Source organism: Stegostoma tigrinum, chromosome 1 (assembly GCF_030684315.1).
Source record: "Stegostoma tigrinum isolate sSteTig4 chromosome 1, sSteTig4.hap1, whole genome shotgun sequence".
NCBI classification, from domain to species: domain Eukaryota; kingdom Metazoa; phylum Chordata; class Chondrichthyes; order Orectolobiformes; family Stegostomatidae; genus Stegostoma; species Stegostoma tigrinum.
The window spans coordinates 148730532-148750283 of record NC_081354.1 but is presented as its reverse complement, the minus strand read 5'-3'; the positions used below and the strand labels follow the sequence as shown (position 1 = coordinate 148750283).

At 40.0% G+C, this 19752-nt stretch overlaps 1 protein-coding gene and 1 long non-coding RNA gene across 3 annotated transcripts in view; one reads left to right on the top strand and one right to left on the bottom strand.

The window, feature by feature from the left end:
• Window positions 1–156: 156 nt before the first annotated feature.
• The window catches only part of il11ra (interleukin 11 receptor, alpha), a 104182-nt gene continuing 84586 nt past the window's right edge, over window positions 157–19752 (bottom strand). Inside the window, exons 8-12 of one of the 2 annotated variants that reach the window (XM_059649249.1) lie at window positions 13820–13961; window positions 12349–12456; window positions 10505–10595; window positions 9014–9087; window positions 157–8381 (exon numbers count right to left, since the gene is read on the bottom strand). In XM_059649249.1, the coding sequence (XP_059505232.1) occupies window positions 9018–9087; window positions 10505–10595; window positions 12349–12456; window positions 13820–13961 (411 nt within the window). In that variant the 3' untranslated portion in view covers window positions 157–8381; window positions 9014–9017. The remainder of the gene's footprint in view (window positions 8382–9013; window positions 9088–10504; window positions 10596–12348; window positions 12457–13819; window positions 13962–19752) is intronic. The other variant, XM_059649253.1, reaches the window with a different exon arrangement.
• Window positions 2216–13321, top strand: LOC132210064 (uncharacterized). The gene is made up of 2 exons (XR_009446251.1): window positions 2216–2668; window positions 12913–13321. It is a non-coding gene; the product is annotated as an uncharacterized LOC132210064 (long non-coding RNA).

Sequence of the window (19752 nt, the reverse complement as noted above, 5' to 3'; positions counted from 1 at the left end):
TTTTGTTTTGTTCTGCACAAGTATAATTGAATGTGGAAAAAAGCTTTAATGTCACATTTCAAAACAATGTTTATTTTCCAAATGTGATTGGTTATAAGAATATTCCAATTGCAATATGACAAAATAGAACATTCAGTGAAAAACAAGACATTTTCTGGCATTCATTAAAAAAAACTGCAAATGCAATTAAATCAACAATACTTCCTGTAATGAAAGATGTGCGATAAAACTTTACTCAAAATAGTTTTGGTAAAAAATAAAATTTCAACAATTGTTTTTCTAGTAGTAAAAAAAAAATCACATTTTATGTATAGGAGGCAGTTTTCGGGAGCCAACAAGTAATAGCTTATTAAAAATGTTACAGATACAATAAAGTGTTGAATAAAGCTGGTACATAGCCAGTAAGTGGTCACAATTTACATTTGAAGTACTTAATAATTTTGTTGGAGCTATTAAAATGTAATGCATTGACAATTGAAATTTTTGAAAATTTTTCTCAGAAGCAAGAATACTGCAAAAGGTCTCCACACTCCCTCTCCTCCTCCCCCCCCCCCCCCCCCCCCCCCAGACACTTCACCTGGTCACCAAATATTCACTTAAGTACCAAATAATCCAGTAAATTCCAAATTTAGACTCTTAAAAAACATTAGATTTATCAGTTATCTGAATAAAACTACAAATTTTACATTTTGATTTTGAACTGAAATATTTCCTTGTCCTTTTGAGGTACTGTAAAATCTAAATTCAACATTGCAAAATTAGTAGAGAAGATATTTAATTTCTCAAACAGCTCAAATCTTCAATGATGTATTATATTCCCCCTCTTGGGGGGTGCGAATGCAAGGGTGAGGCAGTTGCCCAGAGTACTGCAAACATGTGCTAGTGCAACCAATAGTTAGTCTGGTTGGCAGTTAAACCTGGTGACTGGCAAATACCCATACTGCCTTCACTAAATTATTAGTTACCCAAATGAAATAATTACAAATAGGAGAAGTTTTACCATAAGACATCAATACTTTATAAATTGCAGACAAGGGAAATTATACGCAAGAGAAACTGCATTCAAAACAGTTGTTACTTTGTTATTTGTAAGGGCTAAACCAATTATTGAACACTACGTGCTAGGCCTGTATGGGTTGGTATCGCATTGTAATCTTTGATAATTCTTTTTGCAAAGGACAACTAATTAATCAAAATTCAGCCCAACTCGGAGACAGAAAGTGCTGATCATCTATCCCCCTTCATAAAAACAAACTTAAAATTATTCAGAGCTTGAAGAAAACACCATCCTTCCTTTTGTCCCATACACACCAAAATTCTTTCCTCATCAGATAATATTAAAATAAGGCCTTCACTTACTACAAGAGATCTAATTATCAAGTACAGTCCTAATCAACCCAACACTACAGTATGACAAAAGCTGGAAATGTATTTATTTTTATAATTCCCCCCCTCAACTTCTTAAAGTTGGCACTTCATATTACAAAGAATAAGGAAAGAGTATTTGGCTTATTGAAGCTTGAAAAACATTTTAACTTATGATCTATATGAAACTAGAGGCTGCAATTTCCCATTCCCTGAAGGTGCTGAGAAAGGCAAGTTGTCCTTTGAGCGATGCAAACCCCCTTCTCACCAGAAACAAAGGCCGAATGATGAGTTATCAGCAACTTAAGGATATCAGCTTGGCACTTAAGTATCTTTACTCGTCACTGTCCTGGTCATCTGTTAAAAGTTTTGGCAAACATCTGTTTCCTGGCAGACAAGAAAAGTAGCGGGTGGTCAGGTTAGTGAGGGGAGGAGAAGCGGAGACAGCAATGGCCATGGAAGGCCTCCCTTCTGAGCCCAGTAACCCCACCCTTCCCATCTGATGCAAAAAAAGAAATTTAGCTGCTCATCTTTGGATCCCCGAGTATTAGTCTTTCAGACCCAGAAACTGCCAGTGAGAGGGACACCACTATTGAGGTTTGCGATTGGATGACAGGTTGGCTAGTCCAAGTTCATGGCAAATCAGTGTGATGAGCCATCATGCTGGAGGGAGCGGTGATTAGCTGCCACTGAACATGCCTGCGTCAGACAAACTAAAAATCAGTCTGATTGCATTGGGCACAATTAATCGTCTAAGTGTTCTTGAGGTTCCCATTCAATGCAAAATTTGTCATGAACTGGCAATAGGGCAGCATCTTAAAAACAATTTTTAAAAAGTTGCATTAAGAAAATCCCTGGTGTGTATGGAATTTGGCTAATACAGTTGAAGATAGGATTATGCATAACAAACAAGCATTTTATCTTTACAGTGGAAATTCAACACCTAAATTTAAATTATTGAAAATTACTCCAAAAGAGTCAGCTTAATTTTAGAGCCACCTCAAAAGCCTGAAAACAAAGTGGAAATTCCTAACAATAATTAATTCTTCCTGTTATCATAACCAGTTTTAACAGTGGTGTCTAATCCAAAAACAGAAGTGTTTCAATGTAGAACTTAATTTTCTATGGTTAGATGTACTGTGGTTGAACTGTATTGTTTTAAGTAAAAGCATCACAGAGCTTAATTTTTTTTTCTACATTATAGATGTGGGTAAACCTAGTGCGGCCAGCACTTGTGGTCCATCCTTAAATGTCTGGAGAGACAGAAAATTTTCTTTGAATATCTGCAGTCCACATGGTACAGGTAAATCCAGTGCTGTAGGAAAGCAATTTCCAAGAACTTTACCCAGCCACATTGAAGGAAAGGCGACATAGTTGTGTGTCAGGATGGTGAATGAATTAGTGGGCAATTTGCAGGTAGTGTTCCCATGTACCAGCTGTCCCTAAATTGTCCCATCTGTGTTATTTTGTCCAAGTTGCAGCATAAAATTGTCATTTTGGCAAGGCAATTTCTTAAATTATAAAACATAGTATTATGGTTCTAAAGAAAAAGTCGCCCTTAAATATTACTTAAGTAACCAGTGCGAGCAACTGTGAACAATTGGTGCCATAGGCCATTGTATCTAAGCTGTTTAGATCTTTCTACATTGCAATCTATTGGATTGCAAAGTGATCAGAAGCAAGAACAATGGTTGATGTTCTTTAGCTCCAAATTGTGGTGCATCCACTGGTGCTATAAGTCTTAGCTAGGAAAACACTCGAATAATATTTTGTATGGGTGCCTCTGAGAATAGGAGTTTCTGGAGTTACACATGTAAAATTATTAGCAAAATCACTTAATGGATGCCAGTTTTCTCACTTAGTTTTTTTCTGCAGTAGAGATTGACATTGCATATTTACGTTATTAGCATGTCAGGATACTCTGACAGATCTTACCCTATATTCAAATAGACACTAGAGGTCACAATGCTCTGGCATATCAGAATTAAGGTAATTGGTAGATTTTGAAGTATCGAATACATGTGCAACTGAGGTAACTGAATTCATAGCTCAGACAAGAGTGATACAAGCTTTTTGTAAAATTGCAAAATTTGTCATTTTCAATGAATCAATGACAGAGGTTGTGAACATTTGGAGAAACTTGATTCTTTGTGAACCTGTTAACATTTTAATGAACTAACATCACATATTATGGATTGTAAATGATTGATAATATGCTTCTTAATGACTGACTAAGTGCTTTTAAGATTTAGTATCGATACAAGTCTGTGTATCACTGTATGATACCAGTGCGTAGCATTTTTCTAGTACCAGTTATGAAACAAGGATAAACTAAAAAGGGACTGTTGTAAATAGCAGTAGGCACTGGGAGGTGTTTCCACCTCTATGTTACTCATTTTCATTGTAGGTCCTGCACAAGTACCTGCAAGTGACTGAAAAAACATTGCTTCTGAGCAAAGATTAGGCTTGGATGCAGTCAAAACTTTAAACCTTACAGCCAAGACTAAATACACTTCCAGTGTGCACAGGCTGAATCTTATGCCACTGGCTCATTTCATGCTACTGCAGGAAGTATTCGCATTATCAGTCTACTGGGAATCACAGAGGCATCAAGATTGTAGCAAATCATCAGTGACCACAACATGATACGAATTCTTTTTAAAATCAAGATGGAGAGTGAGGTTATTGACTTGGAGACTAAGGTGCTGAATCTTAATAAAGGAAACTATGAAGATATGAGGTGAGAGTTAGCCTTGATAGATTAGGGATTACTTAAAGGGGTGGCAGTGCATAGGCAATGGTAAATACTCAAAGAACGCACAGGAGAGCAGCAACAACTGTTTATTTCTGTCTGACATAAAAGCAGAATGGGTGAGGGGGCCAATCCATTGCTTACAAAGGAAGTTCAAGATAGTATATGATCCAAGGAAGAAGCATACCGATTGGCCAAGGCACATAATATGTCTGAGGATTGGAGCAGTTTGCTGAATTCGAAAAGATCAAGGATTTGATTAAGAAGGGTGAAATACACTAGGAAAGTAAGCTTGCAGGGAACATATAGACAGACACTAGGAGTTTCAATAGGTATGTGAAGAGAAAGAGATTGGTGAAGACAGATGTTAGGTCCCTAAAGACAGCAATGGAGGAAACATATAAATGGCTGAGCAACTGAATACGTACTTTTGTTTTGTCTTCTTTTGTGAAGACAGAACCAATACCAGAAACGTTGGAGCATGCAAGATTTAGTGAGGGGGAAGAATTGGGGGAGATCAATATTAGTAGAGAGAAGGTACTAGGAAAACTGATGGATTGAAGATGGATAAATCCCCAGGGCCTGCTTATCCACATCCCAGAGTACTCAAGGGAGTGGCTCTAGAAATTAGTGGTCTTAGTTGTCATCTTCCAGGATTCTACAGGGTCTGGAGGGTAGTTAATGTCACTCCAATATTCAAAAAGGGAGGTAGAGAGAAACAGGGAATTTATAGACCAGTAAGCCCAACATCCGTAGTGGGAAAATTCTCAAATCCACTATCAAGGACTTAAAGCAGAGCATTTGGAAAGCACTGGCAAGATCAGACAGAGTCAGCATGGATTTATGAAAGGGATTGACAAATCTGTTAAAATGTAACTAAATCAACAAGGGGGATGCCAGTCAATGTGGAATGCAGATGTTGACTTACTCGCCGAGTTGGTAAGTTTGTTCACGTACATTTTGTCACCATGCTAGGTAATGTCATCAGTGCATCTCCGGTGAAGCTTGAGTGTTCAGTCCTGCTTGCTATTTAAGTGTTGTGGTTTGGTGGGGTGGGTGACACCACTTCAGGATTTGTTTCTTAGTTGGTATATGTGGATTTTCAGAAAGCGTTTGACGAAGATCCACATAAGAGATTATTGTGCACGTGGGATTGAGGAAAGTGTATTGAGGTGGATAGAAAACTGATTGGCAGAGAAGAAACAAAGAGTAGGAATTCATGGGTCCTTTTCACATCGGCAGGCATTAACAGTAGGGTGCCACGGGGATCAGTACTGGGACCCCAGCCATTCACAATATATGTTAATGATTTAGATGAGGGAACAAAATGTAACATCTCCAAGTTTGCAGACAATACCACATTGGATGGGAGGGTGAACTGTGATGACGATGCAGAAATCCTTCAGTATGACCTAGACAGGTTGGGTGAGTGGGAAAATCAGTGGCAAATGCAATATAATTTGGATAAATGAGATTATTCACTTTGAAAGCAAAAGACAAGAGGGCAAATTACTACCTGCATGGCTATAAATTGGGAGATGGGAGTGTGCAGTGAGACCCAGGCATCCTTGTGCACCAGTCGCTGAAGGGAAGCATACAGGTGCAGTAGGCATTAAGAAGGCAAATGGTATGTTGGCTTTCACTATGAGGGGTTTCAGGTACAGGAGCAGGGATGTGTTGTGCAGTTAAACAGGGCTTTGGAATACTGTGTGCAGTTTTGGTCTCCTTTTCTGAGCAAATGCTTTCGAAGGAGTGCAGTGCAGGTTTACCAGGCTCATCTGGGAATGGCAGTACTGACATGAGGACAGATTGATTAGGTTAGCATTTTGTGCTGGAGTTCAGACAAATGAGACTGGGTGGGGGGATCTCAGAGACTTATAAAATTCTAACAGGACCACACAGGATGTTCCCGGTGGTGAGTGTGCCCAGAACCAGGGCTCAGTCTGAGGATTCAGAAGATACTTCTTCACCTGAAGAGTGGTGAGGCTGTGGAATTCATTACCACAGGAAAAAGTTATGACAAAACATTGAATATATTAGAGGTGGCTAGATACAGCATTTGGGATGAATGGTATCAAAGCTTATGGGCAGAAAGCAGATTAGGCCACTGAGTTGGACGATCAGCCATGATCATGATATATAGTGATGCAGGCTTAAAGGGCCGAATGACCGCCTCTTCTACGTTTCACATGCATCATTCATCATATAACAATCTCAAATGCACATTTAGATTTGAAATGAAGCACAAGGATAAAGGTCTCATTTAAGTAATTGTCTCTGGATGACCTATACTGACTGGCTGCAAAGTTTTACACTGTTGCTTACGTATGGCCCTCCAGTTAAATCAGCCAATCTGGGACCACAGGATCTGACACTCATTCTGGTATATTTAAATAACAGTAGTGCAATCCCCTCAAATTTTAAATCTGGAGCTTTATTCAAAAATTGCAACCGAGATGATCTATCTGGAATTAAAAGGTAATCAAAATTATAAAGCCATAAAAACTTAAGTGTTGAATTGGCACAAAGGGACATTCAATTTATATAGAATCTAAACCAACATAAAATTATAATATTTATACATTTATAGTTATTTTTGTAAGAAGTTATCATGATTTGTCATGCAGATATTTTGTTTGGGGGAAGAATAGAAAGAAGTGAAATGCTGCAATTTGTATAACCGTTTCCTGTGATATAGGTATCTAGTAGACCTATATTTTCAACCTGGGCACATGATGATGTAATGGTAACCATTGAATAGTAAACTAGAGAGATAGGGCAATGCTCTGGGGACATGAATTCAAATTTCCCATCATGCTAGCTGATGGAATCAAAATTGAAATTGCAGATTTAAAGTTATGGAAGAAGAGAAAATGGTGACACGAGAAAAGCTTTCAGACAGCAACCAGTAGGATCAGGAAACCAGTCCGCGAGATTGTAGTAGGGGCAGATTCAGTTTTGGTACTCAAAAAGGGAAATATGTACAGTTACAGCACAGGAGTGACTAAGTAACTTTCTCAGAGTAGTGGCACAGACAGGTTTGGTGCTGTAACAATTTTGCAATCAAGTATTTGACTAATCCTTGTCAATAATTTAAATCAATTCTAAAATGTTGCCTTTGAATCAATACCCAAGGCCAAATTACTGTCCTTTCTCCATGTGCTTTAATAGAGGAAGGAGTATTCACTACTTGAAGACGTTCAATTCACCATCACGTTCTTAAAGCCTCAAACCATTCCAAGCTTCTGTAAATGATATCGACCAATATTAGACCATAGAAATATCTATATTTCTAAAAACCTGTCTCAAGGATTGGATGATGTTGCACTACATTTGTAACTTGTTCAGTACTGTGTGGACATTTGTTTTATTAAACTGACCAGCCTTGAATAGACAATTCAATATTTCAGAATATACTAATGAGCTTCAATAAATTATTTGCCTTTTCACTTTTCCTTTCCTCTACCTACTCCCTTCTCCTCTTTCCACATGCTCCCCCCATGGCCCCCAAAAGGAAAGTCCTCTCGAAGGCTGTGCTTTAAGAAAAGCACAAAAGTCCAAAACAGACTCAGTTATCTGCTCAAAAAATGTTTTCCTCGGCTTAATTCTGCTTGTTGGTGTAATCTTGTTGCAAGTTGCAACAATATCATGCTGCAAATCACTAACGCAATAAAGGTTGAATGATCCATAGCACTACAGCTATTTTGTAACTTTTATATCATGCTGACGACTCTTCTCCTAGCAGTTATCCTTTCTATCACCTTCAGAATTGACCATAATACTCCTATTGGTGTGACCTATAAAACAAAGATCTTTTATAGGTTGCTTGTCAGGTTCTTCATGTTCCTCCTAATGCAACCCCTGGGGGAGTAATAAAACTACATCAAATGATTTCACTTCAAATCTGTAACATAACTACATTTTTAGAAAGAGTATGAGTGACTGCAAAATCAAATGAAAGGCAAGGGGTGATTGTATTCAGGAAGTACAACATCTCATTGGGTATCAAAACTGCTTAGCATTCATTTCATTTAAACACCTTTGTGGAAATTAAAAAAATGTACAATAATAGATCATGGAAAAATAACTAAACAATTCAATCTAGTAATCATTTAGTTGGCAACTCTGGAAATGTCCTTCAATTTAAAGCCCCGTGATCAATTCCTTCATAATGTTGCTCAGTTAGCTGAAGAACTGTACAACAGTGAAGAGGTCCTCCATTTGACATAGTAGCCAGAATTCTCGCTCAGAACAATATGCTGAGCTGTAAACAGAAACCTTTAGTGATCAAATTGCCAATGATCATCATAAAATTGCAAATTCAATGGTATGTAGTCTACTGATATAGATTTTCTTTTAAAATTAGTCATGCAACGAAGAAAAATGACAAGTCAGTCTGGCCTGCCCTAGCATAACATCCATATACTGTACCCTGACTCGCACATTGTTCATATTCTTTTTGGAAAAAAACTAAATTAATTATAATAACTTTACATATAAAGTTTTTAAAAAAGCAATCGAGCAACATCTAACAGACTCCAGTAGCCGAGTGACAACCCAAAATCCACCCTCCAAAGTATTTTTCTGTACCATTCTTCACCTTTCATGTCATTTCACCTGTCTTTTTGGCTAAGGGGTTGGGGGGGCAGGTGAAAAAATAAGGGCAAGTGGTAACTTGTTCTGAGCCATTTACAGACTCATCAAATTTGAAACTGTACAAGTTTTTGATGCCTATCAGTACTATATCAATGCTACACTTAATTTCAAACACAGCATAGGGGAAACAGCTGGACTTTATATCATTAACTTAAACGGCCTCATTTATAAATCTCAAATTTTCGAAAAGTGAAGGTTGCACAAAGGTAAAAATTAGAGTTGTCCCAACTAAATACATACCACATTAACAAAGGGACAGTGCCTTCTTGGTCAGAATGTCATTCTTATCTGACTCTTGTCGTCGTCTTCTGATCCTGTGAAGAAAATACAAATAGAAGAATATTCCTATCAATAGTTTCAGTGACATATGTTTCATAAAACTAATTATGCTGATTAATGAGACAGCATTCTGAAGATTTATTTTATCTCATGATGGAAATTTAAAGAAGAATCTTGGCACATAACTAATGAACCATAAGCAGAATGACTGAATACTCTACTTATTGCTCAACTTGTAACTAGCATGATAGGTTAATCTTTATCACACCTTTATGTATTGGTTCCAATACAGTTGGAAATGACAAGTGATTATTGTTTACTTTTGTGGGATATGGAATGTAGTAGTTAATATTGAAAATAATATTGCTTAAATGTTTTTCACATTTAATGAATAAAACAGAACAGTCTTTCTAAATCACATTGCACTTCAGTTTGGACAGTAAATGTGGTATTTGGGTTTTGGTCTGTGTAAATGAGGGGGTATAATGATGAATTTGCAGTATTTTTGGAGCCATGACTTAAAACATGAGCGATGGATTTGTTTGCATTGGAAGAGTTTGACAGGCAGATGGAATAAACATGAGGATGCATTTTTGCATCTAGTTTAGAGAAGTCCTGGTTGAGGTTAGGTACGTGCAACAGCTTCCCTTACAGAAGGGAGTTCATTAAAGTTAAGAAATGTAAGGATTTTAATTTGAAAGTTCTGGATGAGAAGTATCTGCTGAGAACCATGAATAGGTTATTTGAAGTTGAGAAAGTTTAAGTTCATTTGTACGACGAATCAGGGAAGAGACTTACAGTGCCAAGGACTTGGGTTCGATTCCACCCTCGACGACTATCTATGTGGAGTTTGCACATTGTCCCTGTACCTGCGTGGGCTTCTGCCAGGTGCTCCAGTTTCCTCCCCCAGTCCAAAGATGTGCAGGGTAGGTGGATTGGCTGTGCTAAATTTCCCATTGTGTCCAGCGATGCGTAAAGTAAGTGGAATGGCATGGGAAATGCAGGTGTTACAGGGAAAGAATATAGCTAAGGGGATGGGTCTGGGTGGACTTGTTGGGCTCATTGGCCTGTTTCCACGCTGTAGTGATTCTATGATTCTATGTGATTGAAAAGTAAAATCTTTCTGGTGTTGAAGTACTGTAAAGTAATAACACTGGGATAGATGAGATTATTGTATGTGTCAAAACCTTTCAAATTGTGTCACGTTTAAGCAGCTTGATTGCATCTATTTTCTTTTGCATAAATTTCCAGCTTTTTGTTAAAATCAGACCTTAGCAATGCATGCTTTTGATTAATAAAACCACTTTGTTAAATAAAACAAAAACAAGATAGGATCAGTCGAGCCGAATTTCAGTCTTCAATCTGACTTTCTCAGTCATAATATCAGCTGGGTTTATAAGTAAAACTCTCAAGAACATGAGATCAAAAATAATACAAATACTGTTTTAATACCATAACACAAACGTAGTGACTGCAATGCAGATTCCAATTGAAGCAGCGATGGAGATCAGTATGACAATATTTCTATCCAGTACATCAGAACCTGTGGTCAAAATCAAAGTAAATTAGTTCACAAATATGGGACCATATGCAAAACGCTGCCCAAAATCAGTCCCCAAATCTAAATTTTATTATTGGTCATTAATTTGTTTTTTTTTGAAGAGATGGACCTCATTCATTGTTGTTTATGAAATTATTTTACTTTCATGTATTGAGGGGGGAAATTTATAAAATCATAAAGAATGGTTACAACACAGGAGATCATATGCCTGTCAAGTCTGTGTTGCCTTTCTGCAAGACCTACACGGCTTGTGCCACTCTCCTGTCTTTCCCGTTCACCATGCAATTGTTTTCTCTTCTTATAATTGTCCAATTCCCTTTTGAAAACCACAGACTCTGCCTCCATCACATTCTCAGGGTGTGCATTCCAAAGATTAGCCATTCACTATGCAAAAAAAAACTTTGACATGTAAACTCTAGTTCATTTGCCAGTCACTTAAAACTATGTTCCTTCATTCTCAACCCTTTTCTTTAAGTTCACTTGTGAGACATTGCCCTTCAGAAGGTGGTGGTGGGCTGCTTTCTCAGCCACTTCAGATCACCTGCTGTTGGTGGACCTACAACGCCCTAGGGAATTCTGGGGTTTTTGACCCAGCAAGAGTTTCCAAGTCCTTCTAGAAGGAAGTGGTAGTGGGTTTGGAAGTTGCTAAAAAAAAAATGATCTTTTCTGAGTTTCTGCAGTGCAACTTGTAGATAGTAGCACCAGTGTGTAGTAAGCATTGGAGGAGGATGGAGGGGATGTGGTGCCAATCAAGCAGGCTGCATTGTCCTGGGTGGTGTGAAGCTTCTTTAGCATCCCTTTCCACCAATGGGAACAGTCTCACTCTATCTACTCTGTCTAGACTCTCCATGATCTTTTACATCAAATATCTTTTCAACATTTCTCTTCCAAAATTGATAAGCCCCCCTCACTGAAGTCCCTCATCCCTGGAACAACTCTCATACATTCAGTTTTAAATTAAATAATTATCAGACACACTTTAACTGTCTGCGAATGTTCTGACCACTTCTTACCACAGACTTAATTGGAGGAGAGGTCAGTGGCAGAGAGGGGTCTCCACACTTACCCTCTCACTTGATTATATGCTCCTTCACCAAAGTCTCATGGTGAGGCATGCATTAAGTTCCACCTACAATATCCAAGACACATCTAATGAACTAGTGATTTCAATTTAAAAAGAACATCCTGGCTTTTTTTTTAATGAAATTCCCTCTCAAATGCTATACATTCTCACCTCTCTTACTTTCTTTCCAGCCCTTTGACCAAATGGTAAGTCACCCCCTCCAATACTACCTTATTTTGTCCAATCAGTGTTGTTGTAATAAGCTATGCAACTTTGTTTTTACTGTATTCAAATTGCTCTACAATACAACTCGTGTTGCTGTTCACGTCAGTATTAAAAAGTCTTTTGGAACAAGTATCTTGTGCACAGCACCTGGTGTTCGATAGTTTATTAATTAAAATTTTTGGTATACCAGTATTCACAGAAAGATACCCCTATTATTTCACACACACACACACACACACAGTACAGATGGATCCGGTGGTGCAGTGGTCATACAGGCTTAATAATATAAATAAAGTCTATGTCAGTTTCCTTTTCCCCATATAATTTACGGACATTGTCACACAAGCAGCGTTTTCCACTCCTCAGTTGGACCTATTTCCTGGTGGCATTAGGCCTTAAACACTAATCCTTCACACAGTATCAAAAGTCGCATCAGACTCATCTTACTTGAAAGGATTACGTTTGAAGAGAGGGTAGGGTCTGTAGTTTGACTTTGAGTGTGGACAAAGTCAGTCATCAGCGTGGTGACAGATTGGATACTTTCTGTAGTGGTTTCTGGAACACATAAATGTTGATTTATTAATAGATTTCCAAAGCCAAAAATATTACACGAGTGTTTTACACGTCACAGTAAAAGAGGCTTCTTATACAGCAACTTTGTATAATGTACAATTTTAGTTTGGTAAGATGACTTCAGCATTACTACTGTAGCATTAAGTCAATTCTATCCAAACACATTGATGTGGATTCCAAAATCCCAGAAGATAAATTAGCTACAAGTGTTCAGATGAGTAGTCAACAATATGAATTAGCATTTTGCAAAGTTGGACTGTGGAAGCAAAACAGTGTTCCGTAGAATGGTACATAATTAATTGACATTTTGTGGTAAACAATCTGACAAATTACAGGATTGACATTTACTTCTTTCACGTCCTCATTGTCCACTCAACTCGTCTTTGGGTATTGTTTACCGGCGGGAAAATAAAAATCAGCTTCCTTTTTGTTTCTCAGATTGCCATGTTAAAGACTACTCTGCAACTGAACGTTAAGCAAGTTGGCTGACAAGATGAATTCCACTTCAATCTGTTCTCCCTTCAACCAAAGTGCATGGTTCAAACATATACAGAATTTCCAATATCCAAACCCATGACAACTTCCATCTAGAAGAGTAGCAGACACGTGGGAACACCAACCAGTTGCCCTTCAAATTATTCACTATGCTGACTTGGAACATTTGCCATTCATTTAAAGTTGCCAGGCTCTTCCCAAAAACAATGCGTCCACTACATGAAATGGACTACAGTGGTTCAAAAGGGCAGCTCACAACCACCTTCAAGGCAATAGGTTTGGGCAATATAGGATGGCTTAGCTAGTGTCATTCAAAAAAATTTTACGAACAAATAAAAGGCATTATCTCTTGTTTTCTGCAAAATGGCTGATTTTCTTTTCAAATAAGCTTTCAGGAAAAAAGAAGCCAAAAAGAACTGTGGATGCTGTAAATCAGCAGCAAAAACAGAAGTTGCTGGAAAAGCTCAGCAGGTCTGGCAGCATCTGCGAGGAAAATATCAGTTAATGTTACAGGTCTGGAAAATATTTGTGCATAAAAATGGAAAAATAACATTGAATTCTTGTGTTTGAAGGTCAAATACATCATTTAGAATGACTTTGCTCCTTAAAGCAATTTATTACTGCTTAAGTGTAACCATCTTTTAAAGCTAATTTTACAGCAATGAATTTGAACTCTATTTTCACACATCTTCCTCAGCCATGGCCAAGATGTGTGTCACGCAATTCTCAAACAAGTGTACATATACACGTGTCATGTGGCTATGCAATTCACCCTAATTGTATATAAGACCGGTTCAACTGAACCAACAGTTCAAATGATTTTGTAGCCGTATCCATAAATTATGCTTACCAATCCATGGTGTGACAAGTACTTCCGAACTCCAATCACTCCATTTACCATTGTCAAAAAAATCTCTTGCTTTGACACGAATTGCACACAACTGAGCAGCAATGGCATCAGTGATGATTTCTGTCGTCATTTTAGTATCCAACTGGTAAAGGAAATGAAAGTAAAAATCTGGAAGGATTCCAAATGTTGAGTTCACTACTATTTTGCAGTGATTATTCTGAGTAGTCTAAGCCTCATTCTAACATCAACGTTCTTTGCTGGTAAATATTATGTTGTGAAAGTGATGTCCGTGTAAAGTATAAACTGCAGGCTGAATTAACATCCTGTTTTACTCCACTTCACAAATCATCACCACTGCATATTTTGTTTTGGCGACCTGTATAGACTCCTCAGTACAATCACAAATGCAGCACACTGACAGAAGTTGCATTTGTTGAGGTGGGATTAGACCAATGGCAAAATATTATATTCTTGACAGAGAAGTTGAAGTGATACATTTTTGGTAGAAGGCCAGAAGATTGTGATTAACAATGATTTGCAAAGCAACGTGAGGAAAGAATTTTCTTTAAAAAAAGTGCACAGTCAGGATCTGAGATGCAGAATATGAAAGGGTAGCAGGGACATATATCCTGGCTGGCAAGATGAAATTGGGTAAGCTTCTGAATGGAAAATATTTGAGAAGTATCAGAGAACAGGATGAGCTAACTTGCTGTTGCAGAGAGCTGGCCGGAATTTGACAGGCTGAATAGTTTCTTTCCTTGCTGTAATTGTTTTGCAATTACATTACTGCAGAAGAGTTTTCCAGATGAAAAATATATCTGGCAGAAAATAATAGCTTTAAATCGGTGTTAATGTGTTTATCAAGTTCCTTGTCCATAGTGATTTTATAATCAACCATTGATACATAGATGTTATTACACATCTCTGGAGCAGCTGGGACTGAAAGTCAGCTCTCCTGATCCTTGCCTGTATCAGAAATCAGTACCTCGCGGATAGGAATGCACTGATCATGTCTCTGAACTAGTAATCCAGAGACCAAGGCCAATGCTCTGAAGGCACAGTTTCAGCTATGGCAACTGGTGGTTTTCGATTCTGTTAATAAATCTAAAATTAAATGTAATCTCAGTATGGGGACTATTATCATAAAAGCCCATCATTTCACTAATACCATTCCCTAGTCAGGCCGACATGACTGCAAATCCACTGCAATGCAGGTAACAGAACTGCTTTCTGAAAGGGCCTAGCATGCCATTGAGTTCAAGGGAAATTCAGGATTAACAACAAACGCTGGTCTTGCCAGTGACACACACATTCCAAGAAAGAATTTTGTTTTTAAAGACATAAAAATAGAAGATGCTGGAAATACCTCAAATCAGGCAGCTTGCAATATTTTGTTTTTGTGCAGAACTTAAATATAACCTGAGGCAATAAAATGTTAATGAGCCTGTGAAGTACTTGTGAAATTTAATTGCTGTAGTGATTTGAAGAGAAAAACCTGTTAACTTGTATGGAAGGGTGCATGAACAGTAATTAGATAATTATGCAGATAATCTACCTTAGTGATACTAATTAAAGCATTAATGTTGGCCAGCACATTAGAACAGCTACATTTTAGGGCTTTCATGCTGCAGTTGTAATGTCTCTATGTTTGGGATAAGAGGCCTGTCCCACCTGTTTCACTGGTGGGTCACAGCTTATCTGAACAGGTTGATTAAACTATCTGGAAGAGCTACTGTTCTTCTTAGTGCCAGAGATAATGGGAACTGCAGATGCTGGAGATTCCAAGATAATAAAATGTGAGGCTGGATGAACACAGCAGGCCAAGCAGCATCCCAGGAGCACAAAAGCTGACGTTTCGGGCCTAGACCCTTCATCAGAGAGGGGGATGGGGGGAGGGAACTGGAATAAATAGGGAGAGAGGGGGAGGCGGACCGAAGATGGAGAGTAAAGAAGATAGGTGGAGAGGGTGTAGGTGGGGAGGTAGGGAGGGGATAGGTCAGTCCAGGGAAGACGGACAGGTCAAGGAGGTGGGATGAGGTTAGTAGGTAGCTGGGGGTGCGGCTTGGGGTGGGAGGAAGGGATGGGTGAGAGGAAGAACCGGTTAGGGAGGCAGAGACAGGTTGGACTGGTTTTGGGATGCAGTGGGTGGGGGGGGGAAGAGCTGGGCTGGTTGTGTGGTGCAGTGGGGGGAGGGGATGAACTGGGCTGGTTTAGGGATGCAGTGGGGGAAGGGGAGTTGGGAACCCTGCAGCCATATGGTATCAATGTGGACTTCACCAGTTTCAAAATCTCCCCTTCCCCCACTGCATCCCCAAACCAGCCCAGTTCATCCCCTCCCCCCACTGCACCACACAACCAGCCCAGCTCTTCCCCCCCACCCACTGCATCCCAAAACCAGTCCAACCTGTCTCTGCCTCCCTAACCGGTTCTTCCTCTCACCCATCCCTTCCTCCCACCCCAAGCCGCACCCCCAACTAACCTCATCCCACCTCCTTGACCTGTCCGTCTTCCCTGGACTGACCTATCCCCTCCCTACCTCCCCACCTACACCCTCTCCACCTATCTTCTTTACTCTCCATCTTCGGTCCGCCTCCCCCTCTCTCCCTATTTATTCCAGTTCCCTCCCCCCATCCCCCTCTCTGATGAAGGGTCTAGGCCCGAAACGTCAGCTTTTGTGCTCCTGGGATGCTGCTTGGCCTGCTGTGTTCATCCAGCCTCACATTTTATTATCTTGTTCTTCTTAGTGCTGTGGGATTTCTCAGTTCCACTTAAGAGGGCAGACCTCTGTTTGACAGCTTTTCTGAAAAGGCAGCACCTCTGATTTTGTAGAAAGATTGTGGAAATCCTGAAAAAACATTGCGAAACGTTCACATAATTCAACTGCAGCTTGTCAGTCAATATTGCAGCAGATGAGAAGAATCAACAATGCTGCCTGGTTCTAAAAAAAACCTCTGACTTTTGTTTGAGCCGCCCGTTCTGAATCCACAATCTTCTGCCTCAAGTCTGAGTACTTTTCCACTGAATTGAAACTCCACTCTGCCACTACAGCCACTGGCTGTCCATCTACAATATTTCTGGAGACATAAAATTGATTAAATTGGTTTTTTTTTGTACCCAGTTTCTTTGTGTTCGTGGTTATTCCAATTAGTATGACTCAAGAAGTTGAAGGTAGCAGTCTCTTTGAGGAAGATGGAAGGACCAGTCAGTTATTGGACACTTGGAACAATTCTTACATTAGGCAGCATTTGACAAGATTTAATAGAATTATTGCTATCAGGGATTCTCCTGTTAGGGGCCTAAAAAGGCAATTCTGTGGCAGTGAGCATATAATTTGGATGTTTGTTGCTAGGATTAAGGACTTTTCTAAACATTTCAAGCATACTGTCAAAGGTGATATTGAGAAACCTGAAATTACTGTTCACATTTGGTAGGAATGACATTTTTAGGGAAAAGATTAAAGCAGTACAGAATGGATTTAAGAGGTTTGGTAGAAGAATGAAGAATAAAGAATAAAACCTTAAAAGTAGCAATTTCTGATTTTATCCTCACGCCAAACTCAAATGAGGAAAGGAACAGAAGCTTAAAAGGACATAAATCAATGGCTGAAGAGATGGTGTATTCTTCAGGGTTTCAGGTTTTTGGACAACTGGAACATCTTTTGGGATAAAAAAAAAGACCTGTTCAAAAAGAATGGGTCTAACCTGAAGTGGAAGGGGACCAGTATCTTAGTAGGGAGACTTTATACTGATAGAAAAGGCAAGTGGAGAAATTCTAAGTAGCAGTGTAAATAGAAGGATTGATGGGATGAATGTGAGGAGAACACATCAAATAGAAAGCAAACATAAGACAGAGTCAGAATGTGTACTAATTCTAGAACTAAACTGCATTTATTTAAATGCAAGGTGCCTTACAGGTAAGGCTGCTGAACTCAGGGCATGTTTAAGAATGTGGGGTTGGAATGTCATAGCCATTACAGAAACTTGGCTAACAGATGGCCCAGACTGGCAGCTCTGTGTTCCCAGCTTTAGATGCTATAGGAAGAATAGAAAAGGAGGCAAGAAAGGAGGGGGGGGGGGTAATGTTTTGATTAAGGAATACATTACTACATGGGAAGATGTTTCTGAAAAATTGTCCAATGATAATAAAAGGGTAGAAATTACAAGTAAGAATGAATAGATCACTAAGATAAAATGTGAGGCTGGATGAACACAGCAGGCCAAGCAGCATCTCAGGAGCACAAAAGCTGACGTTTCAGGCCTAGACCCTTCATCAGAGAGGGGGATGGGGAGGGGGGAACTGGAATAAATAGGGAGAGAGGGGGAGGCGGACCGAAGATGGAGAGTAAAGAAGATAGGTGGAGAGAGTATAGGTGGGGAGGTAGGGAGGGGATAGGTCAGTCCAGGGAAGACGGACAGGTCAAGGAGGTGGGATGAGGTTAGTAGGTAGATGGGGGAGCGGCTTGGGGTGGGAGGAAGGGATGGGTGAGAGGAAGAACCGGTTAGGGAGGCACAGACAGGTTGGACTGGTTTTGGGATGCAGTGGGTTGGGGGGGGGGGGGTGGAGAGTTGGGCTGGTTGTGGGGGGAGGGGATGAACTGGGCTGGGTTAGGGATGCAGTAGGGGATGGGGAGATTTTGAAACTGCTGAAGTCCACATTGATACCGTTAGGCTGCAGGGTTCCCAGGCGGAATACAAAGTTGCTGTTCCTGCAGCCTTCGGGTGGCATCATTGTGGCAGTGCAGGAGGTCCATGATGGACATGTCATCTAGAGAATGGGAGGGGGAGTGGAAATGGTTTGCGACTGGGAGGTGCAGTTGTTTGTTGCGAACTGAGCGGAGGTGTTCTGCAAAGCGGTCTCCAAGCCTCCGCTTGGTTTCCCCAATGTAGAGGAAGCCACACCGGGTACAGTGGATGCAGTATACCACATTGGCAGATGTGCAGGTGAACCTCTGCTTAATGTGGAATGTCATCTTGGGGCCTGGGATAAGGGTGAGGGAGGAAGTGTGGGGGCAAGTGTAGTATTTCCTGCGGTTGCAGGGGAAGGTGCCGGGTGTGGTGGGGTTGGAGGGCAGTGTGGAGCGAACAAGGGAGTCACGGAGAGAGTGGTCTCTCCGGAAAGCAGACAGGGGTGGGGATGGAAAAATGTCTTGGGTGGTGGGGTCGGATTGTAAATGGCGAAAGTGTCGGAGGATGATGCGTTGTATCCGGAGGTTGGTAGGGTGGTGTGTGAGAACGAGGGGGATGCTCTTAGGGCGGTTGTGGCGGGGGCGGGGTGTGAGGGATGTGTAGCGGGAAATACGGGAGACGCGGTCAAGGGCGTTCTCGATCACTGTGGGGGGAAAGTTGCGGTCCTTGAAGAACTTGGACATCTGGGATATGCGGGAGTGGAATGTCTTATCGTGGGAGCAGATGCGGCGGAGGCGGAGGAATTGGGAATAGGGGATGGAAATTTTGCAGGAGGGTGGGTGGGAGGAGGTGTATTCTAGGTAGCTGTGGGAGTCGGATCACTGATGGGTTTGTACTATAGACCCCACCCACAATAAAGGGAGGGGAATTGAGAAACAAATATGTAGGGAAATCATATATATTATATCGAAAGCATAATAATGTTGTAATAATGGGGTTGTTAATTTTCCAAACATTGACTGGGATTACGATAGTGTTAAAGGTTTGGATGGTGAAGAATTTGTCAAATGTACTCAAAAAAATTTTAATCGGTATGTGGATGTGCCTACTAGGAAAGGAGCAAAACTAGACCTTCTTTAGGACAATAAGGCAGGGCAGATGACAGAAGTAAAAGTGGGGGAACACCTTGGGTCAAGCAATCGTAATTCTATTAGTTTCAAAATGGTTATGGAAAAGGATACGCCTTCCATAAAAATTGAAGTTTTTAATTGGAATAAGGCAAATTTTAAATGGAATGAGAAGAGAACT